This window comes from Aulostomus chinensis, chromosome 7 (assembly GCF_037954235.1).
Source record: "Aulostomus chinensis isolate RoL2024-O1b breed Wild chromosome 7, RoL_Achi_v1.0, whole genome shotgun sequence".
Lineage (NCBI taxonomy): Eukaryota > Metazoa > Chordata > Actinopteri > Syngnathiformes > Aulostomidae > Aulostomus > Aulostomus chinensis.
In genome coordinates this window covers 11324223-11344532 of record NC_141326.1, presented here as the reverse complement: position 1 = coordinate 11344532, position 20310 = coordinate 11324223, and the positions used below count along the sequence as shown (strand labels likewise).

At 41.6% G+C, this 20310-nt stretch overlaps 1 protein-coding gene across 2 annotated transcripts; it reads right to left on the bottom strand.

Annotated features, from left to right (window-relative positions):
* Positions 1-2611: 2611 nt before the first annotated feature.
* On the bottom strand, positions 2612-12952 carry nap1l4a (nucleosome assembly protein 1-like 4a). 2 transcript variants are annotated; one of them, XM_086208388.1, is made up of 14 exons: positions 12825-12952; positions 11872-11909; positions 10879-10954; positions 9856-10000; positions 9246-9332; positions 8854-8988; positions 8693-8764; positions 8032-8171; positions 7759-7904; positions 6640-6659; positions 6422-6541; positions 6225-6260; positions 6069-6119; positions 2612-4265 (listed from the first exon to the last, which is right to left on the bottom strand). In XM_086208388.1, the coding sequence occupies exons 2-14, from the start codon at positions 11885-11887 to the stop codon at positions 4227-4229; spliced, it is 1083 nt and encodes a 360-aa protein (XP_086064514.1). In that variant the 5' UTR covers positions 11888-11909; positions 12825-12952; the 3' UTR covers positions 2612-4226. The 2 variants fall into 2 exon arrangements, with proteins under 2 accessions (XP_086064514.1, XP_086064515.1); XM_086208389.1 differs by lacking the exon at positions 2612-4265 and adding an exon at positions 4620-4654.
* Between the last annotated feature and the right edge of the window lie 7358 nt (positions 12953-20310).

Sequence of the window (20310 nt, the reverse complement as noted above, 5' to 3'; positions counted from 1 at the left end):
AACAATTAATGCCACAAGTCCATGTTCCACGTTAAGCAGGATTACAGATTTGTGCACAGGAAACAAAGGATTTTGTCCTCCAGTTTTTCATCGGAGCTCAAGTTCTTCATCTCTGCCTCGAAGATTTAGAAAGTCTTGAGAGGTCAAAAAGAACCACGAAGAGGTTCTTTGGGACACCCCTAGCAGCACGGAAGAAAGAATAATTGAACTGACCTCCATGTTTGTTATGTTCTGGATTCACATATTTTCTTTTGTATTTCTGAACAAGGCTCCACTGCTGTCAGTATAGAGCAGGGCTGGGCAATTAATTTCCACATGGGGCCATGTGGAATAATCTAAACTGTGTTGGAGGGCCAAACGAACAGTAACTTGAACTTAATTCTGCCCAGTATTATACATTTTGATTAGCTGCTACCGGTAGTCACAAGTATAAGTATATACTTATACTTATATATAAGTATAAGTACATATATATAAGTATACAATATATATTCTGTAAATATTTATGTAAATTGTGGTGTAGGTCCAAAAGGAAAATAACCCTATGAAAGTATAAAAAAAAACAAAAAACAGTTTTAAACAAAAACAATCACTACATCGCTGTTTCATTTTATTTTTAACTCATCAGTCTTCACAAATGCTGAAAAGGTGTTTTGCAGTACGTTAAAGATAAGCAGCTGATCAACTTCATACAAACAGCAATAAGTGCTTCTGATGTTTGCAGTTCAGTTTACTTGTTCAGTGAGAAAAATCCAGACTGTGGCATGGCGGCGATTCATAACTCTCAGACTTGTGGATCACAAACTACTGTGAAGAAACATTTAGCAGTCCATGTCTTGTTGAAAACGGAGCATTCAGAATCAACTTTTCTTGTTTTGACGGGAGCCGACATTTTTAGGGGGCCAGGGTTAGCTGGCTAGCATCGCCTGTCGCTGTGCAGGCAGACTGACACAGACACGTGCCTCCATGTGGAAATGATAAAAACCCCAGGCTTTTCAAAAATAAAAGCAACACAGTTGTATTGCATACACAGCATAAATACTTGCTTGTTTGTGTTTATGACTGACATACCACAGGGATGCCCAAAGGGCCAAACGTAGCCCGCGGGCCGTACAATGCCTAGGTCTGGTAGAGAGCAACATTAGCTGGCAACTTATTTGTCAGTCATCAGTTTTTAGTATGAGCTGCAGCTCCATTTCCCCCTCGTCAGACACAATTAGACTCCTTGTTCCAGTGAGTCGCCCAACGAACCCCCACGCAGCAGCGTCAGCATGAATAGCGCGTTGTTCAAGTCGGCTGAATCCCCCTAATACCGCTCAGAGTCTGTAGTTTGCTTGCTGTGGGAATTCACCGTTTCCTACTGGTCCCACTCATAACTAGGCTTCACTGTGGCTTGGTGACGTCGGTGATCGGATCCAGATCTTTTCACATGTTGTCACCTCAGTTTCCACGAAGACAGAAGTGTCGCTGAAGGTTAGAGGATAAGAAAACCATCTCTCACCACACAGAGGAAAACCTGCAGGTTGCCAGGACACAGACTCGTCGCTCTCCTCCAAGAACTTTCCAGCCATTATCTTCCATAATGCATTACAAGGGTCACTCAGAGGAGCGTACATACTCTCCCTATCTGGGAAGCAGAATTCTTGACATTCTAACTGCCTCGCCTGGTATTTGGCCAGACCATGAGTGAATTCTTCCAGCCTGGATACCGCCGAGCTGTGTGTGGAAGACGCTCCCAGGAGAGTCATGGTTCGCTTTTGGCTCAAATCGTGATTGTTGATTCCTGATCGTACAGCTGGATAAAGATCTGGATTGTACCAGTTGAACTGGACAGTATTGATGTTTTGTGGGACAGTTTTTCTGTTGTTCACAGTCAGTAGCTATGGGTCATTATTAGCTTCAGGCTAAATCCACGTGTCTGTCTCTTCCTGCATTCTGGAGTCAAGAAGTATTGCAGAGGTGAAAAACTCATCTTTATGAGATGAAGACATTTATTTATACATACATATATATATATATACACATACACACACACACACACACACACAGACGGAGGGGGGGGGGGGTGTTTAACACGCGCAAGTAAAAACGAGCAAACTTATTAGGGCCTGAGCCTTGAAGGTACCCTAATAATACAATGAATGGAAAGGAAAACCCCAGGTTTTACTGACATTGGTGACATTGAGACGTCACCTTCCACCCAAATGTGGATCAGGATGTTATTTAAGAGCAGAAGGATGAAACATTTCATTTGTGCAGAGAACAAGCGCCACTAACATTTTTCGCATTCCTCGCACCGTTGACATACCACAGGCTTTAACGTACCAGCTCAGCATGCAAATCAAAGCAATTAAAATTAATTCTGGAGTCTTGCATCGCATCAATTTATTTGCGCTTGTTAGCGCTTTAATAAAAGGTCAGGCTCTCCTGAATGCTCTAAAACATGCAACACCTACAGTGGGGAATGGCAGCCGCCAGGTAATAATGGACACATTCCCTTGACTAAAACTGCCATTATGTTTTGTCCTCAGACAGACAGATACTCCCCTTCTGCTGACTTGGTCCTCCTTTCAAAATGACACAAAAAAAGACAGAAAACACAAAAGCACACTCATGTTGCACAACTTTAATAGAATATCTTAACTAACTCTGTACAAATTGCAAAGAAATATTGCCCAAGTAACAAATTGAGAATAAGAACCAGTTAAGGCCATTGCTAGCTCACGATCCAATATGGTGGCTTTGAAGACGCCAACCGTGGCTCTGAGATCTGTCCAACAGGATCTACAATCGTTCTTTCCAGAAGAGAGATGGGGATGGGTTGTCATCACTGCTGCAGACGACCGGTCACCGGGCCGACGGCAGACCAACATACATTGGCAACGAGTTGCATGTTTTTCACAAACATTCTATTGAATCAGTATACAATAACAGAAATATTTATATATTTTTTTAACAACTTGAAATTCTGAATTAGATTATATTGTGTTAATGAGAATTGGCAAACAATTCCAAAAGAGGACGGTGTGTTTTGTCATGTTGGCTTCTTGGCAACAGAAGTTTCAATTCCTCCTTGTTAACATTTGATCCAAAACCACCTGCACCCTGTCACATAACGGAATCTGACATTAGAGGAGAACTGCACCAACACCTGAGGGGATTATTAACAACACGAGGTTACGGGTCACACGGCGTCAGCTTCAATCGGTCATCACCGGGGATCCAATGTGATGACTGGGCTACAAATGTCTCCATTTTACAGACAATTGTCGTTACGCTTGTTAGCAGTTGAAAGAGCATTCAAGAGGGTGATGGAGAAAAGAGGGAAGAGCCACACGTGACAGATGTATGCCTCTGCACACGGCTGTCACACGGCGGGAATAAGCGTTACACGTGTCCACTCAAGTGCTCAGTTTAAATGCTTGTTGAGCCCAATACACTTGGACAGAAGTAGGCAGAATCACGGAGAACAAATTCTTCAAGGTTCAAATGGCATTTAACAATTAAATAAAAACTTGGCAGTATACAGGTTTTGTTGGCCAGCAAAGCCAAACCAAGTTTTGAGCCTATGAGGAAGGAGCCTCCGACAGTGGCTGGGACTCGAGAGAGTTCCCCAAAATGCACCACTTCCTACAGCTGCATGACACCAGAATAAATAGTCCAATGACATGACAATGAATATTAAAAAAAAAAAAAAAAGTAAATTAAAGTCAAAATGATACAATGTATGTCTTAAAAAAAAACAACAAAAACAAAACACCATAACAAAAGAAAAACACTTCAGCAACCCCAGTGACAGATTAGGTCAAATTTGTTCAGCAGTTTCCTGTAAGCTAACGTCTCTCTTGTTGGCATTAAAAAACCCTGAGTAACAGATTTATCTCCATGGAAACTAAAGTTGGAATCCATTGCTTTCCTACCCTTTCCCTATGATGATGATGGATGTTCTGAGGTGCTTGGCGGTAGGAACCTACTCCACCTTACCAAAGACGACAGCGCCTGTGTGAGGAGGCTACGGTATTTTTATTACAGTCACTTCTGCTGTGAGTTTGAATGGAACCAAACAAGAGAGGGTGAGATGGGCGCAAGACAAAAGAAAGAAGGTCATGCACATAGTAAAAACGCAGTTTGATTTGCGTCCTATTGCGTTCGGATGAAAGTTCGTAACTGCAAGAGTAGAACTGATTTGATGGACAGCAAGTCTCCACGTCCAATGATCGCCATGGTTACTGCTGTTTGCATTCGGCAGGCTGAGGTTGTTCTTTCTGTGGGTTGGGGGGGAGCAGAGAGACACCACTTTAGAACAGGACACCACAGGGCATCTACACACAAGAAGAGGCTGACAGGAAAGCAGATGCTGGAAAAGGAAAGGAAACTAGTTTAACCCCCGTTTGGTACAGCCTTAGAAGCCTGGGAGAGGGACTACAACTAGATGACGAGAGAAGAAACAGGGAAGGGCGGGGGGTCATAGGCCACATCTACCCAGGATGTGAGAGGTTCCTAAACAGCTTGGACTACAGGAAGACTTAAAGATGCAGGCACAGAGAGAGAGACAGCCATAACCATGATATAAAGCCAGTGTATGTTGCAAGGGGACGCCGCCCTCATTTCTCCCTTACCTAGAAATGCATGAGATGAGAATGAGTGATTATGCCTGAAATGGGGAGGGGGGGATCCGGGGGGAGGAGAGACAACGTTATGCACAAGTTTAACGTCACATACAGACACGGCATGATGAGCACAAGGAATCATTGGTGAATGAGAAACCTGAACTCTGACGAGCTGGAGTGCCACAACAGGCTTTTCATCTTAACCAAGAGCCCAAATACAAAGAGAATGAACGGCTTTGTCAATGTTTTGACAATAATTTAAGCATGTTTGAACAGAAAAGCAAAGACCTTTTGAGAAGACTGATTAAAAACAGAATGATTGACAGAGATGGACACAGAAATTAATGCCAGAAACTTTTTTTTATGGTTCTTTTCCAACTAATGTTTATATTAGTTTCCAGATTTTGACTGACGCCTGTGCACTCTTTTTTTTTTTTTAAACCAAATTTACCAAGGGTTCAATCTAATATGGTACCGAAGGCTCGACATAGTCGCACTCGTCTTAGGGCAGCACATGAACATTCAGTAGTTTGATCGATAGAGAAACAAACAAACAAACATTGTACATCTGTTGTGAATTCAACAGTGTCCACAATTTACCCATGGATGGAGTTTTACAAAGGTGGCAAAAGCTGGAGAAAATAAATGTCCATAAACATATTCATGGCTATTTCAGATGCAGTAAGTGATTTATGTTATGATTTCCGTTATACATTAGTAACAGCAGTCTTTCACATACTTGAACATTAAAATGTATTATTCAAACCTCTCACAGCATCTCAAATACTTTGAGTTTTGTTTTTTTGTTTTTTAAACAAAAGGTTCATATCTTGTCCATGAGGGGGTCCTCTGGCTTTACTTTTGTAGCATGCAGGGATGGCTATGGCTGCACCTCTGGAGTTTTAGATGTTTACTAGTAAAGTAGGTTGCGCAACTCAAGTTTAAAGTCTAGTCGTTTTTTTCGGGATGAAACTGAAAGTGATGTTAACTTTGCTTGCATTGCCTGGAGAGCCACCAGCAAGCAGCGGCCAGAGAAATGTTACAAAAAAAGAAACCCACCAAAAACCCCTGTGTTTCAGGGAGAGTCACATGAAGGCAGTGGCCCAGTCACATGAAGGCAGTGGCCCAGTCACATGAAGGCAGTGGCCCAGTCACATGAAGGCAGTGGCCCAGTCACATGAAGGCAGTGGCCCAGTCACATGAAGGCAGTGGCCCAGTGACACAGAGGGAGTGGCAACCCACCTTTGGCTTGGGTAACTAAGGAAAATCCCAGAGTTGAAAATTCCTTACACTTCTCTGAACTCTCCCTACTTCCCTGAAACTTGTTCTTTCAGTTTTGCTGGATGCTATGAGAGGTAGTGCTTTGAGTTCACCACTGAGGTCATAAAGCATTGCGCTAGCTGAGCTGTGTGATCACTTTACAAACTTGGTTGACATGACAAATGAACTTATACAGACCCTTGGGTCAACGTCTCCCTCATCATCGTCCTCCTCCTCTTCATCCTGCTCCTAAGACAGAACAACAAAAGCGTTGTTCGATGTTCAAGCAGCCACGTGTTGGCAGTGATTGACTGATGTGTCATAGTGGAGTGACAAACATGTGCAGATACACACCTCTTCATCTCCCTCTTCTAATTCCTCCTCGTCAAACTGCAATTGGAAAAAAAAAAAAACAATGGTGCAAGCAAATTCTGACGACAAGTTAAGCTTTCGCTTCAGTCGGAAAACGTCACATTTTGTGGTGTGTGTGTAAGAACTTTTCTGTGTGTAAATGTAACAAGTGTGCGTGCGCAGCAGGAAAAAGCACTCACGCTTTCATCATCCTCCAGGGCCTCTCCGGTGAAATACAGGACTGCTCTGGGAACTATTCTCTCACGGAAGAAATGACCGATCTCAAAGTCTGTGGCTAGGGTGAACTCAGACTCCTCATCCTGTAACAAAGAAGACAAAGAGTCAATGAAACGTGCAGCTGTGAAGGAAAACTCTCATTTTCGGTGCTTTATTCATAGACAAGTCACATGTTACTCACCATTTGTCCATCAGGTGAAGCTGTGAGTGGAAAAAAAAAAAAAAAAAAAAATCAAGGACACATTCATTCATGAATAATCAGTTAAGCCTTAATACTGACACAGGTCGACTTCATGCTTTTGTTTTGTTTTTATTTCACATTTAAAAATGAACATAATAAACACAGTGGAAAAGGATTCTCTCAAGTTTTTTCGAAGACATCAAGGTTCTGTTCACGTGTTTTACTTAACATGCTTTCAATAATACGTCCTCACGTATGTCGATTGCACAAAAACGCACTTCTGAGGGCAAATGTGAAGAATGTCTATTAATGATTGTTTTAATGGCAAAGACTCGACCAGGTCACCATGTTTTCATGTTGTTTCACTCAAAGCAACATTTCAACAAAACACACGACAAACCGGTACATATTTCAGGAGCAAATTCAAATTCTTTGGTCACGTTTAAATGACGGGTGGGTGATGCTCAACAAGTAACAGACAACCACACCCCAAAGATACACACACGCCACACCTGATAACACAAAGCGAAGTGCTATTAATATTCACCGGTCTCAACCTCGGACTGCGACTGCACTAACAAGACAAAGGCTTGATCAGCCGATGAGGTCAGTTCAGAGTAAATCCAGGAATGTCTGCCAAGGAGAGGCTGACTGTATACTGAAGGTGCACGCTGACTAACTAATCCTTAATGGATAGCAGTCGTTAGCTGTCTGCTGCTCTCACATGTCTGCCCTTCAGTCAGTTGATCATATGTGAGTCATTAACTGACTCTTTGGCACCGCTAACACACCAAAATACCTAGAGCTAATGTGGAAAACCTGTTTTGGAAAGTAATGGTAAAGCCGGTGTCGAGTGAGCGCAGCTTTGAGGAGCAAAGTTCAACTTCAGTGAACTACAGACATTCTGACACTTCCGTCCACGCGCCAGGAAAGAGCAACTCTTGGAGAAGAAGTTTGGCGACACCTGCTGTTGATTTCAGCTCAGTGCAGTGGCCACAGTGTGTGTTCACACATGCTTCATGGAGCTACAAGGAGTTCCAACACCATGGGGTGCAGCCACGTTTCTACTCTATCAGGGGGAGACAACTGAGGTGTGCATCCATTTATGTGATTTCTTACCTTTTACAGGGTTAAAGAAGTTGAAGAAGGAGTCATTAGGAACCTGCTTGGTAACTGTGCGGACAGTGCCACGGCCTTTATGCTTCTGCTTCTTCTTGATAGTTTTCACCGTCACGTCCTTCCCCTTGTGCCAATCTATCTGACAGCTGGAGAGAGGAGGCGTGTGGAAAAATAGGAGGGAACACAAGAAATGAAATAGGAAAATCTAAGAAGTTGAGAGAAGTGTCACGAGGAGGCCGATTCGTGTGGCGTGATGTGCCAGGGATTTCTCACCCTTCACAGTCGATGATCTCTGGTCCCTCGAAGGAGAAGGGGTCCGAGGTTTCAGGCTCCGACTTCATCTTGTAGACTTTAGTGAGGACTGCGTTGTTAAAGAAACCATTGGGCTCAAAATGGAACTCTAATGTGAAACTCTGCAAAAGAAGCCGAGACAGATCATTAAAATATTGTTTTGATGTTTAGAATTAAAAAATTGTGAACAGGATGTGTGAGATGCATGAGTGCGTTCATGAGTGTGGGGGGGGGGTTTGCATCTGAGAGGAATCCATGCTGAAATGTATCATTTTTATTTTACTAAGACTAATGACGTTATGTTTCATAAAGCATAAACATGGATCAAAGTAATTCCATATTAACCAAAAGAGATTTCTTGGTCGATGTTAACTGAACTACTTTAGTGCTCAGGTATTTGTGATTTCCATCGCTTTTCTAAAATATCTGGCCTTTATTTATTTTGCAAAAACTTCTCCAGGACTGGAAGTTGATAGTTTCAATATCCATGACTTCCACAGGCTCTTTTATGGATCCTTTTGAATGGACATTCACTGGTTGTTTGAAAAGAAAAGGGCTGTTTTACAAGCACTAATTTTACTTAACTTATGATTAAATTTTTGTCCGGTGGATCATCAGTTTGATAACAGACGTTGATACTGACCATAGGCTGCCCAGGCTCTGAAAACTTGACTTGAATATCTTTCAGGTGCTTTAGGATTGGCTCATCATGTTCCTAACAGGAGACAAAACAGTCGGGTTTAATAGACAACGGTCAAACATGTGATGACATGCCTGAGCCGGAGATGAGTCACCGAGGCATACCTGTAACATGTCGCTGAGCATGTCCACACTCTTGAATATGGTGAGCCAGAACTCAGGGATGCCTTTTGGGTCTTCTGCCGGTGCTGGCTCCTCTCTCTTTGTATCTTCAATAGCAGCTTTTTCCTTCACTTCCTCCTACAAAACACCAGACACAGCACTCCTAGGAATTCATTGTTCATTGATATCCATGTTTATTTTGTTAAACCTGAGGGGAAGTTCTATTGAAATCTAGAGTTCTACAAAACCAAAACGAATGTAAACACAATCTCAGTTTGGTACCGAAAGGGTTTCAGGTCTCTAGCATGGTTGAAGATAATGTGTTTTCCTTCAGTGAGGAAAAAAATTGGGGGTTGTAGAATGCGGCAAACTGATCAGATTGACGCTGTACTCACAGCTAGCTCCTCCTCTTCCTCTCTGTCACTGTGCCACTCACACTCCTCATCTGTGGGTTCCACTGTGCCTGTGACAATGTCTCGCCGCTTTGACAAACACCCAACACACACAGTCACAGATAATTAATCATTTCAACTAAGTATTCACAAGTGAAAATGACTGCACATAAACACATTTCATTTTTCTCAGATATTTTAGCTTGCACACTGAAATCGGGGGCATGTGTTAGAGACAGGGACACAGACACAGACACACACACGCGGTCCAACGTACAGACAGGTGCTGCAGGATATCAGCTGCCAGTATAGTGCAACTATGAAATGCTGGCTTCTTGTCACTAACGCTGGAAATAGCCTTGACTGACAAAAGGACAGTTGGCTACTCGTCGTGGTAGTTTTCAATGTTGCACCAAGGATTTGTCCTCGCTGAGCTCAGTTTGAGCAAGAAAGACACACATTAGTGCAGGGAACGCCACAGTGGATTGAAGATCTTTTCGTTGCATCTTTTGCATGACCGTGATATCAAAAAAAAAAAAAAAACTTTAAAAAGTTTCTCAGCCGAGTAAAGTAGTGATTTCATGACATTTTGTCAAAGAAACATTTAAATTACCTTGTCAAAATGTGGCTGATAGAGGGCAGCATACTTCCTCTCAAGCTCATGGACCTCCTCATAAAATTTGGCCTCGATGTTGGCACACTGCACCTGTAGCCTCTTCAAGGCATGCACTCGCCTTTTCACTGCTTTGGGGAGCATGCTGTCGAAGACAAAAATACATGGGAATCAATAGAAAAACAGCAAAGGCTCCAACAGAACTGCAACTATAATGAAGCGTTTCGTGGTATAATACTTTGAACAGGCAAATCTTCAACATAAAACTGGAAACAACCAAAGCATCACATCATGTACTTTTTTTTTTTTTTTTTGCAATTAGAAAACTTACTTGCATGGTTGTGACAGTTGTCTTATAGCAATCCTGTACCAGTTACCAACAATGCCTTTGGTTAAATGACGGCAATATTGTGATACGAATCACTTCAAGCACTTCTAATCCGAATAATTGCTAATTAACTGTTGATCGACAAATCAATGACAACATGCAACATCATGCCTAATCTAAGATTAGGTGAGGTGATTAAAAATAAAGACGATTGACTTTGTGACCTTGAGAAGTGAAAATCAAAATTAAGACGACTGAAGATATTTATGATCTGTGGGATCCCTGGGTCTAGGTGTTTTGTCTATCTGGTCTGAAGAAACCGCCACTCAAGACAAAGTCGGCGGCCTTGCTGATGCTGCTGAATCATGCTGTTTTATGATTAATAGAACCAGACCAAATATGGCAAGGTACGCCGCTTGTTGCTTCCCCATGTGAAACTGTTCTCCATCTCAGAGAGAATAAGGTTTTAAAAATGGATCATGATTTTGATGAATTGTTTTTTGGAAACAGTGTGAATAGCAAACCCTGGGTTTAAACTTCTGAATGAGAAATGGAATGCTAAATAGTGAGTGAAATTGGTGTGAAGCCTTGCTTGTAAGGATGACAATCTTTCCGCTGTTATACAGTTTCAACCAACTCGCTCTTCTGCTGAGAGCTCTCCTGACTCGAAGGATGCCGGCTTTGCTGCTACTAACCTCTCCATGAAGTGGAAGCTGACAGGTCTGTCCGTCTGCCCGCCTGGATTTGGCATTGCGTGATCCCCTTTACCTACTGAGGTGACATGGAACTTAAATGAACCTGCAAACACTTTATATGATCATGACAAAAATGCCACTTCCATTTCTTTACGTTGCAGCTGAACTTGCCTCACTACAATAAATTCCAAAATCATACCCAAAAAAAACCTCTTCTGAAAATGTGTCCATTTCTTAGGGGTGCAATGGTACACGTATACTTAACAGATCATTTTGGAACAGCGCAGATGCATACTGAAGAAATGCAACTCTAATTTCTTTAACACAAGCTCCCGCATGAACATATTGACTGAAACACTCTGGGTCCATCCACAACTCACAATGTGATTCAAGTGATGTTTGGCAATTTTTCCCCTTCAGCCTCAAACACACTGGAGAAGTTTTGAATCAGGGGTGCTGAGCGAGGTTTATAACCACCTACATTGCATCAGCTTGCTCTGAACACACACACACACATATGTCTACAGCCAAATAGCAGCAGAGCTGTTTTGATGGAGACTGTCATTTTAATTGCCCGGAGGACCTTGCCATCAGAGGATGAGGAAACAAAAATAGACCTATTCTGAAAAAACAAAAAAACAGATGTCTTCCAAATGATAATGATTTGTGACTGAAGCGGCAGTCACTATGCTCTCACCACACGTCACAGCTGAACCCGCAGTATTTCAGGCTTAACTGTACGTAAAATAAACAGAGGTGTGGCGGTAAAGAAAGAGATTTTAGTACATACCAAAACACATAATAGTGTAACATTGCAGCCCTAACATATAGTCTTAACAGCTTATGAAGATAATTGAATGTTCCACCTGAGATGTACAAGACACACAAGTATAGAAAAGCCAAGTTCTAACTAACGAGATAAAGCAACTTTTCCCTTGTATCTTCAATGTAGTGAAGTATCGAATGCAGTAAAGTAAGCAAATATACATTTACCTTTAGTGACCTCCATGACCAAGTGGCAGCTCCTTCCTCTGATAAAAACATATATTAGAGTTAGTCATCAATATCATCATTGCCACCACCAGTGAACAGATAAAAAAAAGTCAAATAACCCTCAATTGCACCTGAGTTTATTTTTTCAAACACACAACAAATTAGTGAGGTTTTTCATGATTACAGCGGCTCCAAACGACTTCATTCGGGGTTAAAGTCTCAAAGGTAAGACCAACTAATTCACCAGCAGTAAGAACTGGGACAAGCCTGATCAGAGCACTCCAGAGTGACTGGCAGACCAGCTGAGCCAACAACTGATCAACACTGGTGTTGAGCAAGCGCAGGCCGATGACGCATTGACATGCTCGAGGCAGCTGGGCTGGGCTACGAAGACCAAAGTTAGCATATCTCTATCTAAAATGGGCATTATTACTCGTGACAGGAACAACTGACAACACGAACAATCTAACTGAATAATTAATCTAGCATCGGCTCACCAACTAACTCACATTAGCGGCCACGAAGTAAGGGCGGTGTCACTAATGTGACAGGGGCTAACCGGGCTAGCTATTTAGCAACAAGCTATGATTCAACGTGCTGTGGATCATGCCTAAGTTAAGAACAAGTACGAAGGTTAACACCTTACATGACCTAATTTGCCCTACTCCTAATGTGTTTAGGACAAACTGTGAGCCAATGTGGTGGAATAACGACGACGATACCTGATATTAATCAAGATAATACTGCGTGCTAACGCTATGGGTGCTAGCCAACGGCTAGCTACATTGACAAGCTAATATCAGATAGCCATCTCGCTCGCGGGATAATTCAAGCCCGAGTGTCTGCAAAGTGTCTAACGAAAGTTCACAAGCGGTTTGTCACATCAGGGTGATTTCTCATAAACTGCTGGCAAATGCTGGTAGTGACTTATCAATCTGTTTCAGCAGTCTTACCTTTTATCCAGCAGGGGCTAGCTCAAATCGTGGCAGCGGGTGCTAGCAGCGGCACTTCCGGTGGCAGCCTCAACTGCCCAATCATGGATGTAAAACGAGAATCGAACACAGGAAGTTCGCTGCCAGTTTTACATGCTTGCCAAACAATAATACAATTTTGTTTGCAGAATATTTCTCGCACAAATATTTTGTGTATAAATTGCTAAAAGTCGATCCAGTTGTTAGCTTTTACATGTATGCTGATAATACAGTGATGTTTGTCCATAATATAAAGAGGGGCCTGTGACCAAACTAACAGCTACAAGGAGTCTGGTCCTTGACTCTCCATTTAAGCAAAACGGTTTGCATGTTTATCGCAGTGAGAATCAACCATTCAATGAATTGTGATATTAAGGATTTTAGGTTCCTTTAAATACTTCAGCATTATAATTGATGCCAATTTCTTTCAAAATTCAAGTCAGCCAAATAAAATGTTTAATTTAATCTGAATAATTTTAGCATCATGCACCAGTTAACTCCCATTCGCTGCAAAACTGTTTGTACATACATAAATACTGATTTTGTGCCATCTCTTTTACTGTTTAACAAACTGTTACATGTCTGTGTGAAAACGCTCACCTGTGCATACTGATTTTATAATCAAATCTTAAAGGTCTGAGATCAAATCTCATGGATCATCGTCACCGAAACATCCTGAAAAAATGTGATTTTCTCAACTTGGCTACCTAATGTTTAAAAATAATTCATAATTTGGCGGCAGTGGCGATTATAGGGGGTGGCCTGGGGTGGCCACGCTCACAACCGAAACCTCTTTGGCCACCCCTTTGGCCACACCAGACCTGATTGGTCATTCATTCAAGTCCATCAACACAAGACAATTCATTGAATACTTGCACAAGTCTAAGGACTTAATTAGTACCGGTGTGTAGATGCTGGCACAGAACAATGTGATATTTACATATTTTGATCGTATGCCGTTCATAAAAGTTCCCCCCGCATGGCCACCCCACACTAGCTCCCATCTTGGCCACCCCTGTGAAAATGTCCTGGATACGCCACTGTTTGGCAGCCCCTCTTGGATGTCTGGTCGATCCCATAATGCAGATCAGACTGGAGCATCTGCCGGGGGTGACTGGGTACCGCTGTTTCGAAAGACAAAGGGAAGTTGAATTTGATTCGGACAAACCTTTGATACTCAGAAAGCTTAAAAGTATTCCAAACCAGCCTCAAGTTTTGGCTAAAGCCAGCACAAATGTGTCACCACTGATTGGTTGCCTTGTATTTATTAGTTGTGTTTATCATACTTATTTTATCACCTAACACTGATGATGTATTTTCTTGTCATGTTTTTAGTTGTTCTGATGTTGCTCTCTTTGTATACTTGCCCAGGGACATCAGATGTGAATTAGCTGCCAGCTCACTCTGTTGCAATTACTTTTAATTTTTTTTACTGTCCCTGTAAAAATAAACAATGAAATAAATAAAACAACTTGAAACAGAGTTAATCTGTTGTGCCTGTAGTGAGAGCTTCTTCAGACCGTGTGTAGACCAGTAGAGGGCTTCATACACCAATGCTTGGCTGCAGACAGTCTCTCAAATACTGACTCCTGCTTTGCGAGACAAAAATAAAGTCGAACGGGCTGATTGATGACGGCAGATCAGATTCAAATCCTTTAAAACATCGGGGCTAAAAATCCCTCCTCTCCTTTAACTATATCAAACTCGCAATTGCAGATTACGCAGCTGTGGTGTTGTTTGAATGTGAAGTGGAGCATAAATAAAAACTTCCTTCAATGATGCCGATCAGTTAAAAATAAAATGTGCTTATCATATACAGGACTCCCTCGTTGCCGTGAAATAACTCACCATTGCCGCACAAAACCCACAACCACAGCATGTTCTTTCAGGGAAGTAGTAAGCTGTTGGGGAGTAGGCTAGTCGGAGAAGAGAAAAGAAAAAGAAAAGAAAGAAAAGAAAAGATTCACCTGCTTTGTCAGAAGACATCATCGTGTTTCTCCGAGCCAAGAGAAGGCCTTTATGGAGATTTTAAACAGGATGTAGATTCTGAGCCTTTGATTCTCTGTGGACACTCACAAACTGACCGACCATCTCACTTTTATTATTTTATCATTTAAACTTAAATCTTGAATACACAAAATGTTTTCATGCCTCTTTGACTTAGAAATAAGGGAAGTTAATATAAGGTAAGAAAGACTTTATTGATCCCACATCGGGGAAATTCACCTTCTACAGCAGCACAGATGCTTGTTTTAACATGTTGAAAGAACAGGACAAAGTCACGAGGCCTCGGCCAATTAGCCATCTAAGTGGTGGTCATCTGCCCATATGCAGTATTCCAGTAATCCATCATTTTTAGCATATTCAGTAAAAGATACAAAGATACTAAAATCTGGTCTTCTTTCTGTTTGCTATCAACTGCTGCAAAGTCTATACACTTGAGAGGAAGTGACAGTACTGGGGCCCCTCAGGGTATGATTGTGGTGACCAGGCTTTGTGCCTGTCACACTGTGACATTTACCAGAAAGGATCTGTACTCGCAGAAGAAATCAAATGTGATTGTGTAGCATTTGGGATGAGCCAGGGATCTAGAAATAAATGTACAGTAAGTTCTAATTTTGGAAATGTTGGGTGATTATAATATGTTTCAAAAACTGTGGCTGTGTAGGGAGAAAGCACAGCTTTAGAGGGAATCTTTCCAAGTACAACACTGATAAATGGATTTCTTTGAGCTTCTTTTGTCGTCCTGTCTTTGCTGAAGGCCCTGTGATATTTGTAAGACAATAGCAACACCTGCAGCTTTTGTACACAAAGCTGTACTTTACCTTCATGAAGTCCCCAGAACACACCCCCACGAGATTTTCCGTTTGCTGGTATGTCTTCAGTTATGATGTGATGGCACATATTTCAATACGTCATTGGTGCAAATGTTTTCTCTGCACATATGGAGGATGCAAGGAAAACTCTTCATTCAATCATTGGGTTAACAGAATGACAGCTGAGTACTACATCCTTTGGCGCTGTCTGCGACTGTCTCCCGCTCTAACAGTGCTACCAAGTTGATGTTGCAAAAGTGAAATATACATTTCCGTGCACTCACCACACTTCTTTCTCTCAAGTCTCGAATAGCAGTGCAGATACCGTAATGCCACTAGACCAACATCTAGTGACTACGTGTGAGCATCTTGGTTTATGACTGCATCATAAATTATCTGTAAGATTAAATAAAGTGCATTGATTGTATTAGTATTTAATTTTAAGAGGGGACATTTTTTGTAAAATATGATACTTGTTTTGTGTTTGAAATACGTATTTCACATTTAAATGTGGGATTTGAAATGTTTGAGGTGTTAACTGTGGAAATGTAAATGAAGTACAGTTTTTTATGTGTACCATTTATAGTTTTCGCCGCGTGCAAGGCACGAGGATGAAAACACATTCTAAGCGCCTGTCTGAAGTGCTCAGGATCGGGTTCCTTATTGTGCCACAGCTATAAACAGATTAAGAAAATCTGTTCACAACTTTGATGGCATAGACACCTTAAAGACAGAAAAGTAGGCTTTTCAAAATAACCCTGAAGATGAATGCTTTAAAAATAATGCAGTCCCCTTGACCCCATGCATGGATTTCGCTTTTAGATGAAGAGCTGCAAATAGACAGTGGAGGGCAGCGCGACGCATCGCCGGCTTGTAGTTTGACGAAATATAAAGGAGCGAATTTTGACGACCTGTCCAGGGTGAACCCCGCCTCTCGCCTGTAGCTGCTGGGATAGGCTCCAGCCCCCCCGCGACCCTTAATAGGAACAAGTGGAAGAAAATGGATGGATGGATGGAGAGGATTTTGACCTTTGAGCTTAATCTATAATTTATTCACACATCTACAGAAATCTATTGGAATTGAAACATTCAAAACGCTTGTCACAGCCAAAATTGCTTTAAGTAATTAATTTAGATGAATTATGAAACATAAATATGTGGATTCATTTTTTAATCAATTGACAGCCCTGAAAATAAGACGAGAAGGTCCTTGCCCAGACGATAACTGCGCCTCTTCTTCAACGTTTACTTGGCCAAAAACAGTTTTACCTCTTTTTTGCCTTGGCACCAAAGCTTAAGAGCAAATTCAATTTTCATTGTCTCATATAGTTATTATTGATACAGTGAAGTAATTTTATTATTTACAGTAGAGTCACCCATCAAGAAGTGCCCTCGCCACACGTACTGTGCTGTAGCGCCGTATTGAGCTTGTCTCTAGCATTTTGCGCCACAGTCTTCACTTCTCGTCAACCCTGAAACAGCTGGGATGTCTCAACTGCAGTTCAAGGTCTCCACGATGCTCGGTGCTCAGTTTCTATACTGAGGTGAAGGTTTAGCTGAGGAACACCTGGCTCATTACCCCAGTACCACAGAGGAGTATCAACTCAATTTTACATAGTGAGAGACAAGGGACTCTGCTTCATTCAGTCATGTAAATTATTCATGAGAATAAATGCATATATGCAATACAGCCAGTTGATTAATTCTCTTTTTAGTTTCCCTCTTGAAAATTCTGGTCGTACTCAGCATTGAGTCTATGTGTCATTTAGAGGTCCATGAAGCAAATGTCACGTCTTTTAGTTCGTAGCTACGTTGTGTGAAAAAGGGCAACTGTGCCTCGATTTCTTTTTGCAGTTAAATTAGAAACTTTACAATTTTACTGAAAAATGAAAATAATTTGCATCTTGGATCGCATCCTGCGATTCAGATCTGCTCTGAAACTGAGCAGGTTCTTCTTTGGCCGGCACCCCAACCCAAGTTTAACTGAAAGTGGTACAGTTGTAACACGCTAACATGGAAACAGACGCACGTGTAAGAAAACGAGCGCAAAAGGAAGGATATAAGAACTCCACACAAACCGAATGACAAAAATAAATGCAGAGACATCACACCAAAAAAAAAAGATTCATCAAAGGCACAATCTTTGCAGCAATTGCCTCCTCATACACTGCTAGTGCAGACTGGGAAACATCTAAATATGGATTCATTGTAAACATCAATATTGACATAAATGGACGAAAGAACCAAAGGTACGTATCATCTTTGACCTCTTCCAGATCATTCAGGTGACACGTTCCATCATCCTCATGGTTTGAATGGGAATGTTTGGTTTCCATCACGGGAGCCATCGTACCACATCTCTGCCCGCCACATACAGACCTCTGCTTCGATTTAGGGTGCCATGGCATCAGACTCTATCTCACACTCAACCGTGACGTTTTATAATTTTCTAACGTTGTTATTTTTGATTTTACAAACATAATAAGACAATTTGTCTCTATTGTTTTGACTGATGTTTTTGCTGTAGTCCCCTTGCTGATGAATGATGATTAGAACAATCCCAATAGACATTGCTGTCAGGGTACCTGCTGTCAGGCATGTTGAGTCATCCATTCCAGTCCGGGTCACCGTTATGCTGTTATTCCCAACAGCTTTCCTCCTCCTGGTTTCTTTGTTTTGTTTCTATTTTTTTTTATCCAATTTGAAAAAGGTTATTTCAAGGTCTAAGGAAATGTTATTCGTGTTATCAAGATGGCAGTATTTCAATCTGTTTGTAATTCAGGGCTCTGTAGGCAAAATTGGCTTCCTACTTGAGTGTACGAAAGGAATGAAATAAGAAAAACAAATAAGAAAAAACAGTAGAAAGTACATTTGATCAAAACTTGAAAATATGAAAGAACAGTATTAAATAGACCTAATACTCTTATTAAATAGAATATGTCAGAAGGTTTTGATGATGCTGTCTTAGGTCTGATATACTGTATTGTGAGTTGTCTGAATTTATCTTGACTTTGGATTTGATTATTTTGATATATTTGTTGTTACAGGGATGATGTGTGTGACAACCTCAACAATTGGGAGGACACCAAACTTATCAGAAGCAAAGTGACGTTTATTCAAGTTAGAAATAATCATGGCGCTTTGATTTTTTTTGGATGGGTGATGTATGAGTTCCATATTTGCGCTGTGTGTTGCCTTTATATTTCTGTATTGTTGTTGTTTTTTTACTTCAGCACCTGCTGATCAGCTGAGACTTTGCGCTAAACTCAACACAGGACAGCAAGGAGTGTTGGAAAAGTACAGAGCTCAGCAGCACAACAGATGGTGAACATTCATCCCTCTGATGTCTCACATGCCATAGAAACCATATGTGTAAAAAAAAAAAAAAAAGCGAATGAAAAAGCTATTGATTGATTAAAAGATTTTTATGGAGTGTAAATGTAAGTTCAGGCAAGCCACGTAAGTCTGCTCGCATCAGCCAGTCAGCGCCGCCTCAAATCCACCCCAGCTGTGGATGGATATTCAACAGTTCACCTAGCGTTCATGCTGAGGCGTCCACCTCCTCCACCACTTGAACTGCTAAAACTGTCTTTACAATTTCCCCAAAATCCTTTTTGCGAAAGTAAACGTATCCCAGTGTCTGGGGTGAGAGTGCTCGTGACTGAAATTACACTGATTAAAATAATCACATTCAAACATTCTAGTAACAAACAGTTTCTTAAACCAAATGTAAAACCCGAGTCCATATATTTTTAAGCGCCGTTGCACCAACCCATTTGGCTGCAATCCAATGCGGGTTCCAAATTCAGGTTTTCTTTGTATGAATGGGATTCCCAACTGATCATAGCCTCAACTGTATGTATATTTTGACCTATAGAAGAATTCGTTCGTAGGACGTCTCTCTCTGTGAGACGAGGTCTCAACTTTTTTATGTAAGTGAAATCATTTTAAATGTGTCTTCGTCACTCAGGTCACTCACGTTTTGTCTTCCTCTGCCTTCCCTTCCTTGCCTCCACTCATCTCCCGCTTTCATTCCAATGTAGCTCAAGAAACTCACTTTCTAAGAAAGATTTTTTTCTTTTAGAAAACCCCTCGAGGGAAATTTGTCCCTCGTGCCAGACACACAGATGACTATACCTAGAACTTTTTTGGCTTCATTTACCATCGCAGCCGGGTTCATCCTCTGGCCAGGAGGGCTTGCTGCTGATACTCACTTCCTGCTCTCTGCGGCCTGGTGCCGACACACTGCTTGAGGCCCAGGCTGTAGTCTACTGCTGCGCCCTCTGAACAGATGGAGCTCTTGCTCTAGATCTGAGCAGTCAGATTGTCGGACACTCCTTCAGTAAAATCGCGCACTTTCTGAAGTCTAAATGCCATGCGGCTAAAGTAGGCACATGGTGCCACTATGACGACCAGCCATACTGATGTGAACAAAAGTGCAATGGAAATAAACGTCCTGGAACCAAAAGCAAGTTAAGCTGAGCTGAGTCGAGCTGATGTCATGTAAGGAAAAGAAATACACAGAGCTAAAGCGATGTGTTTATACTCCCACCGTAAAATCTAAGTCTTGATCATGTTGTACGTTATTTTTCCTGGTCCGATTTGTTCCGACAATCCAAAACACACAAGTTAGCTGAACGGAAACTCAAAAT

Excerpts from the sequence above, each read along its gene's own strand:
- nap1l4a (XM_086208388.1), bottom strand. Across the intron at positions 8,989-9,245 it reads AGGAAGAGGAGGAGCTAGCT|GAGGAAGTGAAGGAAAAAGC; the intron begins GTGAGTACAGCG and ends GGTGTTTTGTAG. Across the intron at positions 8,172-8,692 it reads CAGAGCCTGGGCAGCCTATG|AGTTTCACATTAGAGTTCCA; the intron begins GTCAGTATCAAC and ends CTTCTTTTGCAG.